This window comes from Mchenga conophoros, linkage group LG3, assembly GCF_057382185.1.
Source record: "Mchenga conophoros isolate Kocher_MC1m ecotype Shallow Benthic linkage group LG3, M_conophoros_male_GT1.1, whole genome shotgun sequence".
In the NCBI taxonomy this organism is placed as follows: domain Eukaryota; kingdom Metazoa; phylum Chordata; class Actinopteri; order Cichliformes; family Cichlidae; genus Mchenga; species Mchenga conophoros.
The window spans coordinates 78,909,595-78,927,088 of record NC_140528.1 but is presented as its reverse complement, the minus strand read 5'-3'; the positions used below and the strand labels follow the sequence as shown (position 1 = coordinate 78,927,088).

At 40.0% G+C, this 17,494-nt stretch overlaps 1 protein-coding gene across 6 annotated transcripts in view; it reads right to left on the bottom strand.

The window, feature by feature from the left end:
- nrxn2b (neurexin 2b) overlaps positions 1-17,494 on the bottom strand; it is a 707,860-nt gene that overhangs the window by 460,267 nt on the left and 230,099 nt on the right. For all 6 annotated transcript variants that reach the window (XM_085267412.1, XM_085267417.1, XM_085267416.1 and 3 more), the window contains one exon: positions 9,140-9,157. In XM_085267412.1, the coding sequence (XP_085123538.1) occupies positions 9,140-9,157 (18 nt within the window). The remainder of the gene's footprint in view (positions 1-9,139; positions 9,158-17,494) is intronic.

Sequence of the window (17,494 nt, the reverse complement as noted above, 5' to 3'; positions counted from 1 at the left end):
ACACTACACAGCGATGAGGAGCAAGAGCGAGACCACATGGGGTTGGCTGCAGTTAGTTAAATGAAAATAAAGCCAAAAGACTACCACCATAGTCTGTTTTACTGACACGAAGGTTTCACCTATTTGATAAATGATAAGTCGGCCGGTGCATCGAGCCACCTGGGGGGCTCTTCAACTGGTGGGGGAGGTTGTTACATCTTGCAGGAGCTTTCCTCTCTTCAGGAACTCACTCTGCAGGAGGGGGAGATACAGGAGAGATGGAGGAAGATCTCAGCCTGGGCGTCTATTGTCTTCTGTATCACATGTATCAACACTACATATGAGTGGGCGGAGGGAGGTTTGGAGTCTTCAAACCCCCTTCAGCGGGGCTAGGAGGAGAAGTTGGCCGTCCGACTGGGGTCTGGAATGTGGGGCCTCCCTGCTGCTGCGGAGTCGGGGCGATCTGCTTCTCCCCACCGCAGGGAAAAGGGTAACATCACCTGGTTCTGGGTGCAGTTTCCCCCTCCAGGGGCAAGGGTACCTAGACCCGGGGCTTAGAGTACGCTTGGGGAGTGTGATCGTGTGTACAGCGTCTCTTTATGTCTGTCTCCACGTTGGGTGAGTGTTGAGTAATTGCATATGAGAGCATGAGGGAGGAAATGGATGTTTGTATATGTGTGTGCTTGTATTTCTGTGTCTATATGTCAGGTCGGGTATCAGACGCCACCTCTCTGGGGACATCTCAGGCCCTCTAAGGTTTGGAGGCCTATCTCCCCCCACCACTTCCCCTGCCAGTGGCAGACGCCCTCAGACATCGGTGCGTTGGTGGTTCTTTGTGTCCGGGGATGGGCGTCCAGGTACACACCGGCCCACTCCTTGGTGGCTGCTTATCAGGGCCTGGAGCCTGGGCCACTTCGGGGGTGGGGTGCCCTCGGCCTCTCGGCCCGGGGCTCGGTCACTCTGGCGCAGCTGGCTGCCGGCGGAGCTCACGGGCGCGTCACTGCTACCCCCCCTGGCTTCTGCTCCGCGGCTGCTGAGTGAGCCCTCATCTGGGACTCTCCTCAGCTCTTTCTGGGACAGTGGCGCGGCTGCCCCTCTGTTGGTCTTCCTTGGTCTCTTGTGTTCTGAGGGCCTCCGGATGTCTAGAGTTTTGATCTCCTCCATACCTGCTTCATGCCCTGGAGGACGGGGCAGTGGCTCCCCACACCCTCTAGCAGATCATTACATGAAGGAACCTTTTAAAAACAAGCGCATTCATGCTCACAGGTGTACACACGGGTGCTCACACACACAAACTACACCCTTTTTGGCTCCTACCTCAAAGCACACTGTGCGCCGTCGATCTTAGCACAATAACGTTTAATATTTAGTATTTACAGTTATATTCACATAGATCATCGTGATGTTGTTTATTCTATTGCTCTCGTTTTCTTCTGCTTGTTTTCTTTTTTCATTCTCAACAGGTGATCCAGGTGATTGATACATGTTTTTTTTTGTCTGCTTATTTTCTTGGTTTTTGTTTTTTGCCCTTTATCCCCGTCCCTCTTCTCCGCTGTTTTTCTTTCCCTCTTTCTTTCTCCCTTCTCTTTTCCTCATTCAAATCTGTGCCGTATCTAGCAAGTGAAAATTAAAAATAAAATAAACAATAAAAGGTGAATCAAATAGACCATTACGGCAAGGCTGGGATGGTCAATTTGGTAAAGTAAATCCATTGGGCATCTTTCTTCGCCTTTAGACAATAATTCTGATGGCAAAAGAACCAAACGAGATAGGCAAAAAAAAAAAAGTAAAATTGAATGAAACTGATGTGAATTGCTATTGTGTGTTGATTGTCCTCATTGTCCTCATGCTTTTGTTAAATTAGGCTTCATGTTTCCCTCTCCTCCTTCTCAGAAAACCTGATCTCTACGCAGTACTGCTGTGTAGAGATGACTGTGCTCACAGTCGATTACAGTTGGCAGGAGTGGACTGTTAGCCACCAACTCTGTCTGTCATCGCTTCCTCAGACCCACAGTTGTAGTGTCATGACCTTGAGGAAACACAGGAAAGTCTGCCTGTTTGTGTGCCTGAAAAATAAAACAGGACTGACATTTAAAGGTTGAGATTTGGGGAAATACGCTGAAAGAAGCGAACCTCTTAATCCTAAATGGAGTACTTCATAGTAAAATTACATTTGGTATTAAATTCATGTCCAAGTATGAGAAAAGGTAAGTTGAAAAGTTCATTTTATTTCCTTCTATTTACTACGGGAATGGATATCATCAAATCTGTTATTCCACTTCAAACCCACTCAGGGTTTAAAGCTTCACTACTCTTAGCAAAAATGTCATGATCCTTGATTTAAAGCCCCCTTTCAATTAAACTGCTTTCAATATTAAAAAATAACATACAATAAAATAAAATAAAAAATCACCAAAAGCAGAAAAATCTGATGAAAGGAAAATGAGCAGCAACAAACCACTGACTGAGCTCACTCATAATACCACACACTATACAGAATGGAACAATTGTTTTAAAAAACAGGGAAGTGTTGTTGCCAAATTAAAGTCATATGAGTAAAGGTGCATGGATGTGAATGTGTGATGGTGTGTAATAATGTATGCGATTGGCCCCGGGGTAGTAACCAGCACCAGCTGTTTGTAATAAGCTGTGGCTGGTAATGAACACACCCTCTAAGCTGTGGAGCTTCAGGACGCAGAGGCTCATCCACAGCAATGGTCTGATCCAAACTTAGCAAACACCCCTGCTGCTCCCATAATATAATCAAATTACTCTTTTCCCCTCCTCAAATGCTAGATGTTGCTTAAACACACATGGAGTTGGATCAACAGAATAGATGTGTGATCAACCTGGACTTGACACAAATGATGGGGGTATAAATTGGATGTGTTTTCACACCGCATGCACTAAAAATTCAAGAGTCTTCCAGACTAGCGTCCTCTCCTTAAAATGCATTGTTTTATTTGAACCTTTCATCTCTGTATCCTTGTTTTTCTAGGATTTTCTTCTACCTGCTCTTGTAAGCCCCGAAGACACTGCAGTTGTTTTTTTTCTTACAATCTGCTGCACGTTAGCCCTCACTAAAAGTTAAACATACCTTCAGCCTCACATTAAAACAAAAAACATCAAAATATCTGTCATAAATTCATTATCTTTGCTTCAGTAAAGCTTCCACTGATGAAAAAAGTCTTTCAAGAATACTGATCAAATCCTAGCTCATTAGAAATTACAGGGAGTATAGTCGCCTCTATACTGCGATCTTTCAACAAGATGGAAAAATGAAAAAAGCTTTGGAGTGAAGGAAATCACATCTGAGGGCTGGTGGTCTGTGCAACTTCTCTTTGATTTGAGGATTAGAGCTATGGACTGTTCGTTGCTGTCTTAACAATTACTCTGAGGCTAATAGAAGTGGACATCATAAATCTTCACATGCTGGCATCAATGTGCATCTCGCAGAGCTCTGCATCTCTTATTTCTAACATGTAGTCTCACACTGTTAAGCAGAATACAGCAAGTTCAACGATCACACACTATCAACCCGCCATCATTTATAACAACCCAAGGCAATTTCTCAGCAGTCAAGATATTACAGTTTAATTTATTTGTTTGAGGCAGGACAGAGATGAAATATAATGGCAGTAAGTTTGACTGATTGCCATGTCAGAGATCTCTCCAGCCTCCGAAGAAAGGCTGGATGTCAGCAGAGCAGTTACATAGTCGCCAATAGGAAGAGGAATATTATAGAAGTCATTGATGTTAATAATAGTATTTCTAGGCAACACTGCAGTAAAACTAAATATACATGCTGACTCTTATTTGTCCTGATTACTTATTAATAAAGGCCTGAATATGTGGATGTCAGAAAAGTTAAGTTCTATAACCCAGTCCCTGCCAGACCCCACATTAGATATTATGCAGTGGCAGGATACATATTAGCTTAGGCAGGTGTATTAAAAAACAATATCCCTTTCAAAATTAGCCAGCAAGAATAATCCTCAGTAGAAATCACACAAAAAAAGGTATTTGACGAGAGCTAAAGAGCGGAGTACACAAGAAGAATTTTGATAAGGTCAATAGCCGTTTTACAAACAGCTGTAAATCTTAGTTCAAATGTGCATCCATAAAAATGCCACTGGAAAGTGATTGTGATTAAATCAAGAAGAAAAAAAATACTGTATTTTTTTTCTAATAATCTTAAATAGAAGAATATCCATCCATTAGATATCCAAATCTGCATCCTTAAACGTCTGTTGGCTCAAAATTTTCATATTTAAGTCAACACTCAATTAAGACACAGTGGGGCATAAAATGGCATAAATGGTGCCTCAAATGGAGCAAATGAGTGCCCATTTAATTGTAGTGAGTTAAACCGGTTCCCTGTGGTAAAGTATAAGAGCCGGACGCCTTGAGTAGTAATTATCTCAGGTAGCTATCTCATTACCATTCTCCTTTAGTATGTAAATTTGGCCACAGGCTTGAGTTTTTATTGTGGATTGCCCATTTTGTTGTGCTCTTCCTATCCTGTGTTATTTATCAGGAGGCAGGGAATACCTTAAGTATTGGTTACATTTCCAGGTATAATGGAATGTTATTTTTGTCCTGTTTGCCATGCTTTTTAAAACAAATGTAACAGAAATGTGCAAAATACACATCTTTCTTTCAAGGTATCAACTAAGTAAATGGTTTACAAAATGTTCAAATGTTCAAAAGCATAAATCCCCAAGTGCTTCCATCATCTGAGAAACTGAAGCCCCAGTGGATTAAAACCACAAGGGGCATTCTTAACAAATTGTGCAGTTAATGTGGCTTTTATTATGAGGACTGAGCCTGTACAGGCCAGACGTACATCAATATGCTAGTTATGCTACGTTGAAAATGTGAAGTTTGGTTAAAAGGTTATATATATTTTTTCATTTTATTGTTCCATTAAATGTATTTTAATGTTAGCAATAAATTTAAATTGTTAGCTATTTAGACATTTACTGTCACGGACCCGGCTCTGGGGACTCGGGGTCCGTGGGCAGTGGGGACTGTGACTATTATTGTTATTGTTGTTATTATTATTATTATTATTATTTGGTGTGTTGTCTGCACTGCCCCTATGCACATCTGTATGTAGGCAGGTATGTGTGTGTGTGTGTGTGTGTTTTGCCTTTCTGCTGTGGCCAAGTTACAGGCACCTTCAGCCCTGGGGGCGTGGTCTAACTTGAGGGCTGGCCACACCCGAAGTCCTGGCCGCACACCTGCTCCTCATCTGGGCTCGTCGGGGGAGCTATTTAGATGAGCGATGGAGCTTCCACCGACGCTGGATTATTGCGTTTGACTACACGTCAGTCTTCAAACAAGTCAAGTGTGAGTGTATGCCTGCTGGGATAAGTGTTAACGGCTACCTCTATTGTTTTCCCCTCAGGAGGAGTGTGGGACGAGAAGGAGCAGTGAGCACGGGGAGTGCAGGGACACTGGGGCAGAGAGCACTACACGGGGACTTTTGGGAACAAGACACTACACGGGAGTCTGGGAAACTGGGGATTTATTGTTGTTTACTTCACCACCTTGTAAATAAACACTGTTGCACTGAAGAGTCCGGCGTTTGGGTCCTATTTCCCCATCTCCCCACGGTCTGCCAGCCAGACCGTGACATTTACAGCCTGTTATTGTAATGTACATAAGGTCATAATAACATGATGTCATTTTTAGAATATCCACATATATTAGGCACTTCCTTGGTGGAGGTACCTAGTTTTGTGCAGACTCTAACATTATTTTGATGCAATGATGGTTTTTCATTGTCAAAATAGAATTAATGCTTCATTTGAATATCTGGATCCAAAAGGTCCATCAGAATATTAGTTATTGGCAGAAACGCAGTTTTAGGCTGCCATCCAATTTATTCCACAACAAATTACTTTCAATTTTAAAGGTGCTACATCTGAATGCATTTGATTGTTGGCACAATGTTTTTAGCAAAAACATAAAAACTCAAAGCCTTAACAAGTTTTCAATGAACTTGTGTATAAAACATTTTACTTGTATAAAACCAACAAACAAACAAAAAATTCCACTTTCTAAGTGGCACCATCCACCAGCTTGAATCCCTCATTTTCTATTCCAAACTGTGGATGTGTGGTTAACCGAGCATTCTTTGTACCATGTGTGGTGAGTCGGCCAATCCCATTGCAGCATCGGCAAGCATGAAGAGGCTTTTTCTGGCTCTGACTCGCCTGAGGTTGGCATTCAAAGGGAGGAGAGAGAAAAAGGGGAAGAGATGCTAATCATCTGATCTCTGGTGAACAAGGCTTGAGAGAGAGAGCGAGGTACACAGAAAGATGTCTGTGCTTCTGCCAAAGCCATTTTTTTTTTGAGTCAGAATGAAATACAGCAATAGGACAAGGATCTCTGCTTATAGTCAGCCTCCCTGCCTCCACATCTAAGGGACAACAATTATCTCTGCCACAACCTGCCTCATAAGCCTGACAGGGAAAAGAAAAACAAAACACAAAAAACAAAAAACTGGACCCTGTACAAAAATACAACAATAACTAGTGGCAATAATACACCTTTCAACACTGGCAAATGGCTGTGGAGATAGATGAGACATTCTTTCCTATATAGGTTTAACTGTACTTAATGAGTTCTGACAAAATCCCATGGGAAAGATGTCAGCGTATGTGCAAATCTGTACACTGCACTAGTATTTTGACAGCTTATCAAGTTTGAAACAAACTTGAAGAAAACAAGCACTGTACGTTTGGACCAATCGACTGACTTTTAGAAAGCTGCAATGTGAAGTGCTGCAATCGCAAGTTGTTACTGCCTTTCAAGACAGTGTGACTGTGTCTATCAAGTAATCAATGAAGTATTATTTTATATACAGCTTATGTTTAAAGAAAGCCTGAGTGATTTAGGTTGGGCATATGGGCTACAGTGCAACCTTTTCACTAATTAAATATTGCATGAAACAGAGTCTGCAGAACCAGATGAGCTGATGAGTAGCTACATTTTAGTGAATCCTCCAATATCTACAGGACCAAAGCCATGTTGACTTTGCAGACTGGTGCAGAAATAGCTTATATCACAAATCAAAACAAAGTATAGCGTTGTTCTTTGCCCAGTGGTTTAAATAACGACGAAACTCAAATTGCACCAGCTTTCCAGATCAAATTTGAATCAGTTTTAATCTCTTCCCCCACTTTGAATCTTGATTCTTAGTGGGTGGTAAGGACCTGATGTGCTCTCCACTCTGCACAGTAACCCTTGGGATGAACTTGTCCCTAACTAAACCTCTAGTCCCCACCCAGTTTCCAAGCTGCCGCAGTCAGACAAAATTTCAAATTAGTATTCAGACAGCATCAGATCTCTGGGCCAAACACTCGCTGGACAAACCTTGACACACACACACACGCGCACACACACATTAACCACATGAGGATCAGGAGACATGCTTCAATTACCACAGTGCAGAACTCACAGGGGAAAATACACCCCAGAGAATGGGTTAAAAACCTCTTTATCACCGCTATGTGAGAATAACTGCACATTATTTTTCTCATTACATGCTACACATTTTGCTGTGCTGTAGATTACTATTGCAGGTTCATAATGCATAGTGGGTACTGCAGCGAGACAAAGCTAATTATTAGGAGGGAAGTGATAACACTGACACATCACTAAAGCAATAGTTTACTGCTACAAAGTGCTGCGAGCTAGAGTTTTTAAATTCACACATCTCATTTTCTAACTGTTTCAGCGAGGTGTTGATACATCTCATTAGTCTGACCGCGGCTGCTGTCGTACCCCTATCCCAATCCTTCATCTGTTTTACGCCCATTGATTTAAAATTAAGTGTTTACAGAAATCTAGCGTACTGTGACATGTCAGCATATTTAAAGACATATTTATAGACAAAGCATCGATCTATGTTAAAATAAATTATTTGACACTATTGAGAGCTGTAGAACTAAATGAGTTCAATGAAGACAGCTTTTCTTGGCATTTCCTGGACAGAACCTAAAACCCTTATCAGAGGCAATGTAACCCACGCGTTCTTCTTAAGGTGCCATGCATGCTCACATAAAAGAGGATATTTAATGTGTCATTTGACTCTTCAGTCAGGAGTAACAAGTTGCGGAGAAACACGAAGGATATAAAACCTGGTGTAAGCGAAATGCAGCTGAAGAAGTGCATTGGAGTCTGACACTGTGTTTCGATGAAAGAAATGCAATGCACACCAAGCAGTTTTCTAATCTGTTCTGCATGCTCAAAACAATCAGTTTAAAAGAGACTTGGCAACAAATCAGCATATCTCACTAACCCATTCATCCTGCTTCACAGCACACCCCTCAGAGCACCTCAGGCCAAGCAAAGAACAAGACAACAAATAGAATTTGACGATAACTCTGAATTTCCTCTCAGAGCTTCACTTTGAAAGGAAACTTTTTTTTTTTTTTTTTAATTTTGGGCAGTAGGCAGCAAAGAGAAGGGCAGCCATTAATGGCCCATTATAAAAAGGAAAGCACTAAACTATGGTAATAAATGAATGGAAGCTCATGACCAAAGTAACAAGAATCTTTTACTAAAATCCATACATCAGACTCTGAGCCCCTGCATGAATCATTTTATGAGGTTGAAACTAAAAAAGGAACAACTCCTTGAATTTTATATCATGATAAGAAAGCCAGTGCAGTAACATACATTATTCAAACAGAATTATGTCTGGGTTCCCAAACTGGCTAGTCACTCAATGGGAGCTTTAAAATTTGCATCTACATTACAAGGCGGTGCAATTCATCAGACTCCCAAAGCAGGAATTTAGAGTTTGATCTTTTCACAGTAAACTGTTAGAAATCCCCATTCAATATACAGTGCAAACAACTATAGAAGGTAATATAGTACACAAAATCAAATAAGTGTGATGTGTAAAGAATATAAATGAGAGGGTGAAAGGCAGGAAGAGGAATGTGTTTCTATTCAACAGTTTCATTGCTCAGTGTACACTAGCAGTGCAGAATTCAAAAGGATAATTAGCGGGTGGTTTGCGTGGATATAAACATTCACACACAGCCGACTACACTGTGTAATAAAGGTCGTCTGCAACCGATCGACTGTCGCGGAATCGAGGTGAGCGTACATGTGGCAAAAACAAAGAAAGATGTTGACTTACCAACTTGCGATGAATCACCTGTAAGCGAGGAACAAGAAAAGACAAAAGGAAAAAGATGGATCAGTTTAAACAGCAAAGCCAAATGTCGCTTGCACCGTACTCCTGCTCGCATAAAAAATAGTCAAGACAAAATGACATATAATAGCACACAGAAAAAAGAAAAGTCAGAATGCAATTAGCATTTGAGGTCTACCAGAGCACTGTTTCACACATAAGCCTTAACACAGGGCTGCTAATTGAGACGGAAGAAAACAACTATCAAGGCTGTATAAAAGTCAGCATTAATATTGTGTTATAAAAAGGTCTTAAAGGTCAAAAGAGACTCTTTCATGCAACAGCTAACTTCTTGACATTCACTTTCATTTCTCCTGTGCAAATAACTCATCCTTCAGCGGGATTCAAACTCATTTAAAAAACGAGTTAATTAAAAAAAAAAAAGATTCTCCTTGGCTGCATTTATTCTGCATCTCTGACTCTCAAAACACCCGATTATCCAATTAAGCCTATTTCTATTAAATAAAAGCAATCTTGCAAAGAGGTTAAAAAAAAAAACTATGGGTACAATAAAGAAAGATAGTTGTATTCAACAGTTCACTAACATACACACGACTCACATACACTTCAATCTGAATAAAGATCTAGTAAAGGCAACATCACAGCAAGTTAGAGCTTGCTTGTGCTTTTTGTTACCTGCTAAAAGAATGACATAGCTCTCCAACATATCATGCTAACTATACTGTACATTATACACAGACTAACTAATTAGACCCACCAATCACCACACTCCTTTGGATCTGATCCAATGCTCAATAGGTGATTCAAAATAAATGAGAGAGAGGGGGAAAAACATACATAATTTCCGTTTGAAATATTGATCTATGCCGTGGGGGCAAAGCTCCAATTAAAAGAGTGGAGCTATTACATTAGCTCGTAGGTGAGAAGTATTAAAGAAAAGTATTAAGTATTAAAGAAAGCATACAGTAGTTGCTAAGACCAATGGGGGGGGGGGGTTAAATGGAAATCTAAACATTAATGTAAACATTATGGAAGCTAACGCCCATATGTAACACTGTGACATACAGGATTTGAAAATGTTTTAAGATTTATTTGGGTGAAATGAAGACCGAAGAAAATAAAGCTGTCTTGTCCTCCTCATAGGTGGGCTCTCTTTTTAAAAAAATGCCTTCTTAAAATCATGAAAATATACATTTTGCGAGCTTACTCAAAATGCAAAAAGTCAAGAGAGGACAATTTATACCTCAGTCCAACAAGCTGTTGGTCAGAGTTCTCGTATATTGGTGCCAACTATAAACAAAGCGGCCCAGAATAGGCTCTCATCCATATTGGCAAGATTGCTGTCATTAGATGTGTGTGGTGAAAAAAAGCTTCCTCAGTCTGAAACACATGGAGCAGAGCAGGAATCCTGGCCAGAACAGTTGGACTGTGGGGGCCTTTGCCTTTTTCTTTATTTTAGGTCCCAGCACAAGATCTGGAACAGAGCTTAAATGTCCAGACTAGCGGATGAAGGCGACGGGCAAAAAGGTGCCAGAGGAATAAACACAATCAATAGGGCTCAGTCTCCCAAGGTTTGTTTGTTAATATCCTGGATTCTGACAAGTGTATCTCCTGCTCCTGAGTGTTATCAGCTGCCCTGCTCACTCTGCAATCGCCAAACGTGCTTTCAAACAAGCAGTGTAGCCAATGACAAGAACAAGTAAGAAGTGTGTGTGTGTGTGTGTGTGTGTGTGTGTGTGTGTGTGTGTGTGTGTGTGTGTGTGTGTGTGTTCGAGACAAGAAGGTGAAGACAGTGGAACTGGGCAAATGAGACAGCTCATCTATCATGCCTTTCCACTTTTCCCAAGCCAAAGTGAGCACACAAGTGAGAAAAATAAAGATGTACAAAGTGGCAAACTTGTACATCAAAACTGCAGGTATTGTACATAATACCATGTTATGGCAGCTGTGTACAAATATAAAGTTATGGAAGCCCTCTTAACAGTGTGGGACACTGAGCTGGGGTAATCATGTTTTAGTGAAGATATATCATTCTGGAGAGGTGATAGGACCCAGGGGCAGAGCCATAAAGCCAGAAGTGACCCCTGTAGTACAGTAAATAACCCCAGCTGGATTCCAGTAAGAGTAAAGCACTCATGAAGATATTTCATAAAGGAAACATACTGGGACTAAGGCTGATGATCCACAGTGTACGAGCAAGCTCCAGAGCTGAGTTGGTTTTTGTAACCATAGCCAAGTTTTCTACACTGCACTGCATGTCACTCTCGGCACCTCCTGCTCTGCACTGCTTAGCTGTTAACCATTCTTGTCTATGGCACACACAAAAGATTGAAACAGTGCTCACGCCTGCACACAGATAAACGTACACCACCAACTGTGTACTGACTTTATATACTGTAAAAGATACTGTTTGTTCTCATTTTTAAGAAACAAATATAAAAAAAGACGATGGGACCAACTTGGACTGACCTCTACAGATTGTATGTGCGCAAGTAAACTCGATATGAACGAGTAAATCTTTGCGTATGTCTTTCAAGCATTTTCCACTAAAGCTTTAAACCCTCTTAACCGAACGCTGCTGTAACCACTTAATAAATTAATGTACCTGCAAATCTCTACGTGTTGATCTAGATAACTACATCCATGACAGTTTGGTAATGTGAAATGTTATCATCTAAAAACCATAAAGTTAAATATTTGAATGACTGTACTGAAGCAGTGAAGCTTTTATTTCTTGTCGTTTGCGTTACTGTCCAATGATGAAAGGAACACGGTGCATTTCAAATAGAACATTCCTCATGTTGTGTAATTGTGTGTTATCTCTAACCTTTGAACCTTATGGAAAACTTCTCATGTTAGGCTCTGTTTTCAATCATAAATACATTTTTATCATCCAAGGAGAATCTTCATACTATTTATTTACGTAGGAATTCTTTAATTAGGCTGTAACTAATCACCACTTCAGATACATCAGGGGTCTCAAACTCGCAGCCCGGGTGCCGCTTGCAGCCCACATCACCCCTACTCGTATATTGAAGAGACAAAATATAATGCAATTTGGCCCTTGAAGTTACTTTTTTGTTAGGGAGGATTTGCTGTTGTTGACTGTAATGGTAAAATAAGTTCCTTAAAAAGCCAAAAATGAGTTAATATGAAGGCGATATGAGCAGAGAGCAGAAACATGTTGAGGTACTGGCTGTGTTAGTTCAGTGAGAGACTTATTTGTAATGGAGACAATTTTCACTAGCACTCAAAGACTAATGTCTGCATTTATTTTGTTAAATACGAACAAAATTATAGCACAAGTGCTCCCACGTGTCTGGCAAGAAAGAGAAGACCAATTTGTTTATTTGGTAGGTTAATGAAAGGGTTCAGTTAATTAAGAGCGAGAAAAAAATGTGTTCATGTCTGCAGTTTTGTCTTGTTATACAATAGTGGAAATTTAAAAAAGCAAGCATTTTTGGAAATATTTGTGGGTGTTTTCTTGTTTGTTTGTCTTTGTACTAAAGTGGCCCTCACATGAGATGACAGTGCCAGCAGTGGCCCACAGCTCATAAGTTTGAGACCCCTGTTCTAAATGTTCGATTCAGGACAGATTTTAACACCAGATGCTTTTTCTGATACAACCCCAAAGATGCACCCAGATCAGTGAGTTAAAGACCCCTGGCTCAAATGTTCTCTTTTTTACACTGTAGCTTAATAAAAAAAAGAAATAAAAAAAGAAAAGTAACCATCACAATACAAGAGGTTCACCATAAACTCTAATGTACTTTTTTTTTTATTTGGAAAATGAAGCTTAAGGACGTTTTCATTAGTTTGTTTTTACAGTTTTACACACACACACACACACACACACACACACACACACACACACACACACACAGGAAGTTGCCCTCTTCCTCTCTCATCTTCATCTCTTTCTCTCTGTCTGTCTGTAATCCTGGTTAGCTTCTCTTCTTTACAGTACCATAGTCCTGCTCCTGGATAAAGAGCCCAGAGAGCTTTTATCTGGAAAAGCACTTCTGGGATGTGTCCACTTAGAAGAAGAATAAACCTTTTTGTTTCTCAAAAACAAAAATTAAATAAATAAAATGATAATTCGGGTAGAACAAAACCATTTTTCTGGATACTCGCTTCTTTGGTTGTGACTTGTTGTGACTGGCTCTTTCATTTAGATCCAGTCTAACCTTAAGGTAATATATATATCCGTTATCTATTGTGACTGTGTGCCGCTAACCTGTAATGATATTTAAAAAAAAATTGTAAATTTTATTTATATAATGCCGAATCGATTATCCGGTCCAGTCCAAAGGAGCTTTGTGTTATCATCTGGAATTGAACCAGTGATATTTTGCTTGCTTGCAAGTGTGTTAACCACTACACAATGGAAGATAAAAACCTGAGCGATTGAGCAATTAACCTTTTAGTTCAAATTGAGTTAGTTGCACTTGACAAGTCAAACTACTCTGACACAAATGTTATGATTACACAAACACATATGCAATGCATTCACTCTGCTGTAATTAAATTGGACAAATCTTAATAGTTGGCTACATTAGAAAATACAGGAAGTAAAAACAAAACAACTTAAGTTTTAAAGTTATACCTTTCTAAGTTTTCTAAGTTATTTTAAGCCGCTGCTATTTTTATACTTACACCCACAAAGATCATTTATGTTTTCAGAGTTGCTACTTTTCAAAAAGCATGCGAGGTAAAAAACAGAGATGGTATGTGTTAGACAACAACATAAACAACCTGTCACAAATAAATGATTTCAGTAAAACACTAACTCAGCATGACTCCTAGTTGAACTGTTTCACAGCATTTATTTCATCTCACCAGCACACTTCTGTCTACTGACAAAAACACCAACTAAATGCTTCTTAGTGTGGTCTCCTGCAATGAAAGTACAACCAGAAAAGTTTGACTATGTCAGTCAGTGCTATACACAGAGCAGTAATCTTTGGCTTTGGTGGAAAATGTATTAAAATGGGTCAAATGGCTTTGAATTTAGTGAGTTGCTGAGAGACAGCAGGGAAATTCTTACTCATACAGAGGTGTCAATGCAACTATTGCAATTAGTTGGTGTTTACCTAAAGGGAAAAAGCATGCATTCTATTTTGATGAAGTCTTATAGAATTAGTGAAGAATTTTCATTTATTAAGGAAAATAGATATACATAGTTGGCTATGTATCCAACTGTAAGGAATAAAACCTCCTGTATCCCCACAGAGGAGGTTCACTGCAGACAGTGAAGACCATTTGATTATTTCCTATTGTGGTTATGCAGATGACACACTGAACATATCTATTTCAGCTCAGGATTTTCGGTCCCCTTTAATCACTTGTAAACTGCACTAAACAAATTAGCCAGTGGATGTGCCAAAACCTCCTGCAGCTGTACTCAGACTGAAATAGTTTATCCATTATTTTAAGAGCTACATACAGACAATTATAAAATCATCCTATTACTGTCTTAAAAGTAGAATATCAAAGGATCTCTATCTATACCGTATTCAAAAGACCATTAATTTTTAGCATATTTTTTATTTTTTGCATTTTTTCATTATTGCTTCATAGACTTGTTCACTATCCAGTGAGACATATCAGGCTGAACAAGGTGAGATCGCCAGTTTCCACTCAGAGAAGCAAAATATAAATTATTAACAAGCTACAGTTACTTAGGCTTCACAGCTTTTGACATGAGGTACAACATTCATACAGCTCAGTGCTAAGAACACGATTTGCCTCGGGTAAATCATTTGAAATGGTACTTTCATTCATTCACAGAGAAAAAATGTCACCGACAAGAAATAATTCAGTGTTTGGCCTTTAAATAGCATCCTCACTTTAACTTTATGACTTGTCTGTGTTTGAATGCGGGTGCACTGGAGACTGAGTAAAAGTATGTGAGTTAAACTTGGCACAATCTATATTTATTTCTGTGCTTGGAGGCAAAAAATAAACACTAATGTGACACAGCTCATACTGTTATGAAATTCCATTTGCGTCACCACAGCGACCTCTGAGAGGTGTGACAGGTGTCTTTCACAGAGGCAAACTGAGGCTTCTGAGGCACACAATTTTAATTTGGAAACACGAGTTCTGTTTGTGGGAATGCGCATGGCCATGCTACCGCTCACAACAATTTATTTTAACCAAATAATGGTGAAAACGCTTGCTGAAGAGCTGTATATAATATATATCTCGTTCAGTATTAATAGTAAAATGTTACCTAAATATTACGCTTGACATTTAAACGAGTAAGTGCAAACAGAATTTCAGTTGTGTGCATAAATAGCACTTTCTGAATCAGTGAAAAGAAGAATGAAGATACATTCATGAGCCCTTCTTATCAATCTGCCTCTTCAGCTTTTCTACACTTATCAGTGTGAGCCCTTCACCCATATTGCAGTCGACAGTTACTTGACAAAAACACAATTAAAAAAATCTGTGAGCTACCACCTTATCATGGTGGAGGGGTTTATTTGTCCAACTGATCCCAGTGGCTATTTTGTTAGGGGGGGTTGCCCCTGGTAAACTCTCCCACACCAAATACATCATGGGTGATGTTAATACAAAGAGCTACTGGGACATGGAGTCTAGCTACTGGCTAGATATATTTAGGCTCACCTCAACACATGGCTCTAGCTTTGGAACCAGTTTCCTTGAGAGGTGCTAGACTGATCCAGTCTCGAGTTTCCCTCAGCAAGAGGCAGTAGGTAGGGGTGGGTATCGTGGGTATCACACAGCTCACTGCCTGTACATTGGTATTTTTCCCAGTGGATGACAGGATTGCTTTCCTGAGTATTCGGATTGTGGAATGCATCATGGCTTATATGCCAAATGACAGTCCACAGTACCCAACCTTCTTTGAATCTCTGGATGCAGTGCTGGAGGGTACTCCACCTGATGACTCCATCGTGGCTGCATACTGGAGTCTTTAACATTCACATTGACAATGACAGTGTCTATAGCTGCTCTTTGTAACCTTTGACATGGGCACACTGTACCAGTCCATTGTGGAAATGAAAGAGCTGAGCATGGGTTTTGACCAACAGAATAACATTGTGGATACAATTGTGGAAATCTGTTTTACTTGAACTGTGGCTATCATAGAGATAGAGTATAGCCACTACTTCTCCAGCTGAGGTGGTTTGTGTATCAGATTAGAATAGGATGGATAAGGTGTTCTGGACAAGTCCTACAAGGAGAAAGCCCTGTGATAGGCCCAGGACACACTAAGAATACGTCTCTTAGCTGGCCAGGGAATACCTCCAGCTACAATGAAGGAGTTTGCTGGGTAGAGGGAGGTTTGGGCTTCTCTCCTTTGGCTGCTGCCCTGACATAAGTCAGATAAGTCCTGGATAAATGGCAGAAAATGTATGGATGGACAATTTAAAAAGTAATTAGCAAAAAAACCCGTAATTCCCCAGCAGTGGTATGGGGTTTTTAAATGACAGGCAGGCCATTCATACAACTTAGTATTTACAACTAACACACTATAAGTGGTTTGATAATAAGCTTAAATCCATAGTAAAATATAAAATAAAATATCCACATAAACTAAATCAATAACCATTACTGCTATTGTAATACTATTATAAATAAAATAAAATAAAAAAAACCCTAAAATAATTATTATTTTTATCAATATATACAATGGTATCTAGGTTTCAATAGAATTGCAGTACTGCAACAGACAAAGAAATTTCAGGAGAACATTGAAAGGAGTAAAGGCATAAAACAAACCCTCAGGCTGTGTGTGGGCTGTGATATTTGGCCTCAGAGGTGGATTATTGTTCTTCAGAGTGAAAGAGGGTGAACAAGTTGCTGTCAGCCTTGAAGCAAAACTAGTGAAAACGTCTGCCATGGGAAGCAGCAGCAGATCTCAATGATGTGATTAGGGTGGAGTCCTTACTTCCTTGGTTTCCGACCTTATCTACACATCGAGCCTGCTGCTGAGGTAATTTGATGAAGGAGCCAACATACCTGACTCACTGGAGATAGGGCTTTAGGTAAAGGCTGCATGAATACTGCAACCAGGAGGCAGTAACTGAGAATGCTATGGGCATGACATGGCAGGAATATACTGTAGGTGTTAGGCTTTTTTTCTGTTTCTTCACGGTGACTCCACAAACAAAAAACTACAAATACCTCACAAACACCTGAACTGCAGGCACCTACTGTACCCAACTGGACTGGATTTCAAAACTGAGATAACAATAAGTCGGCTCTAAACTCTAAAAGTTTGGATAGCACAACTATAGTAATCTTTAGCTCCCATCTGTCCGATCGTTTTGCTTTAGCCGTCAGCGTCTCAGTACAAATTAAATCAAA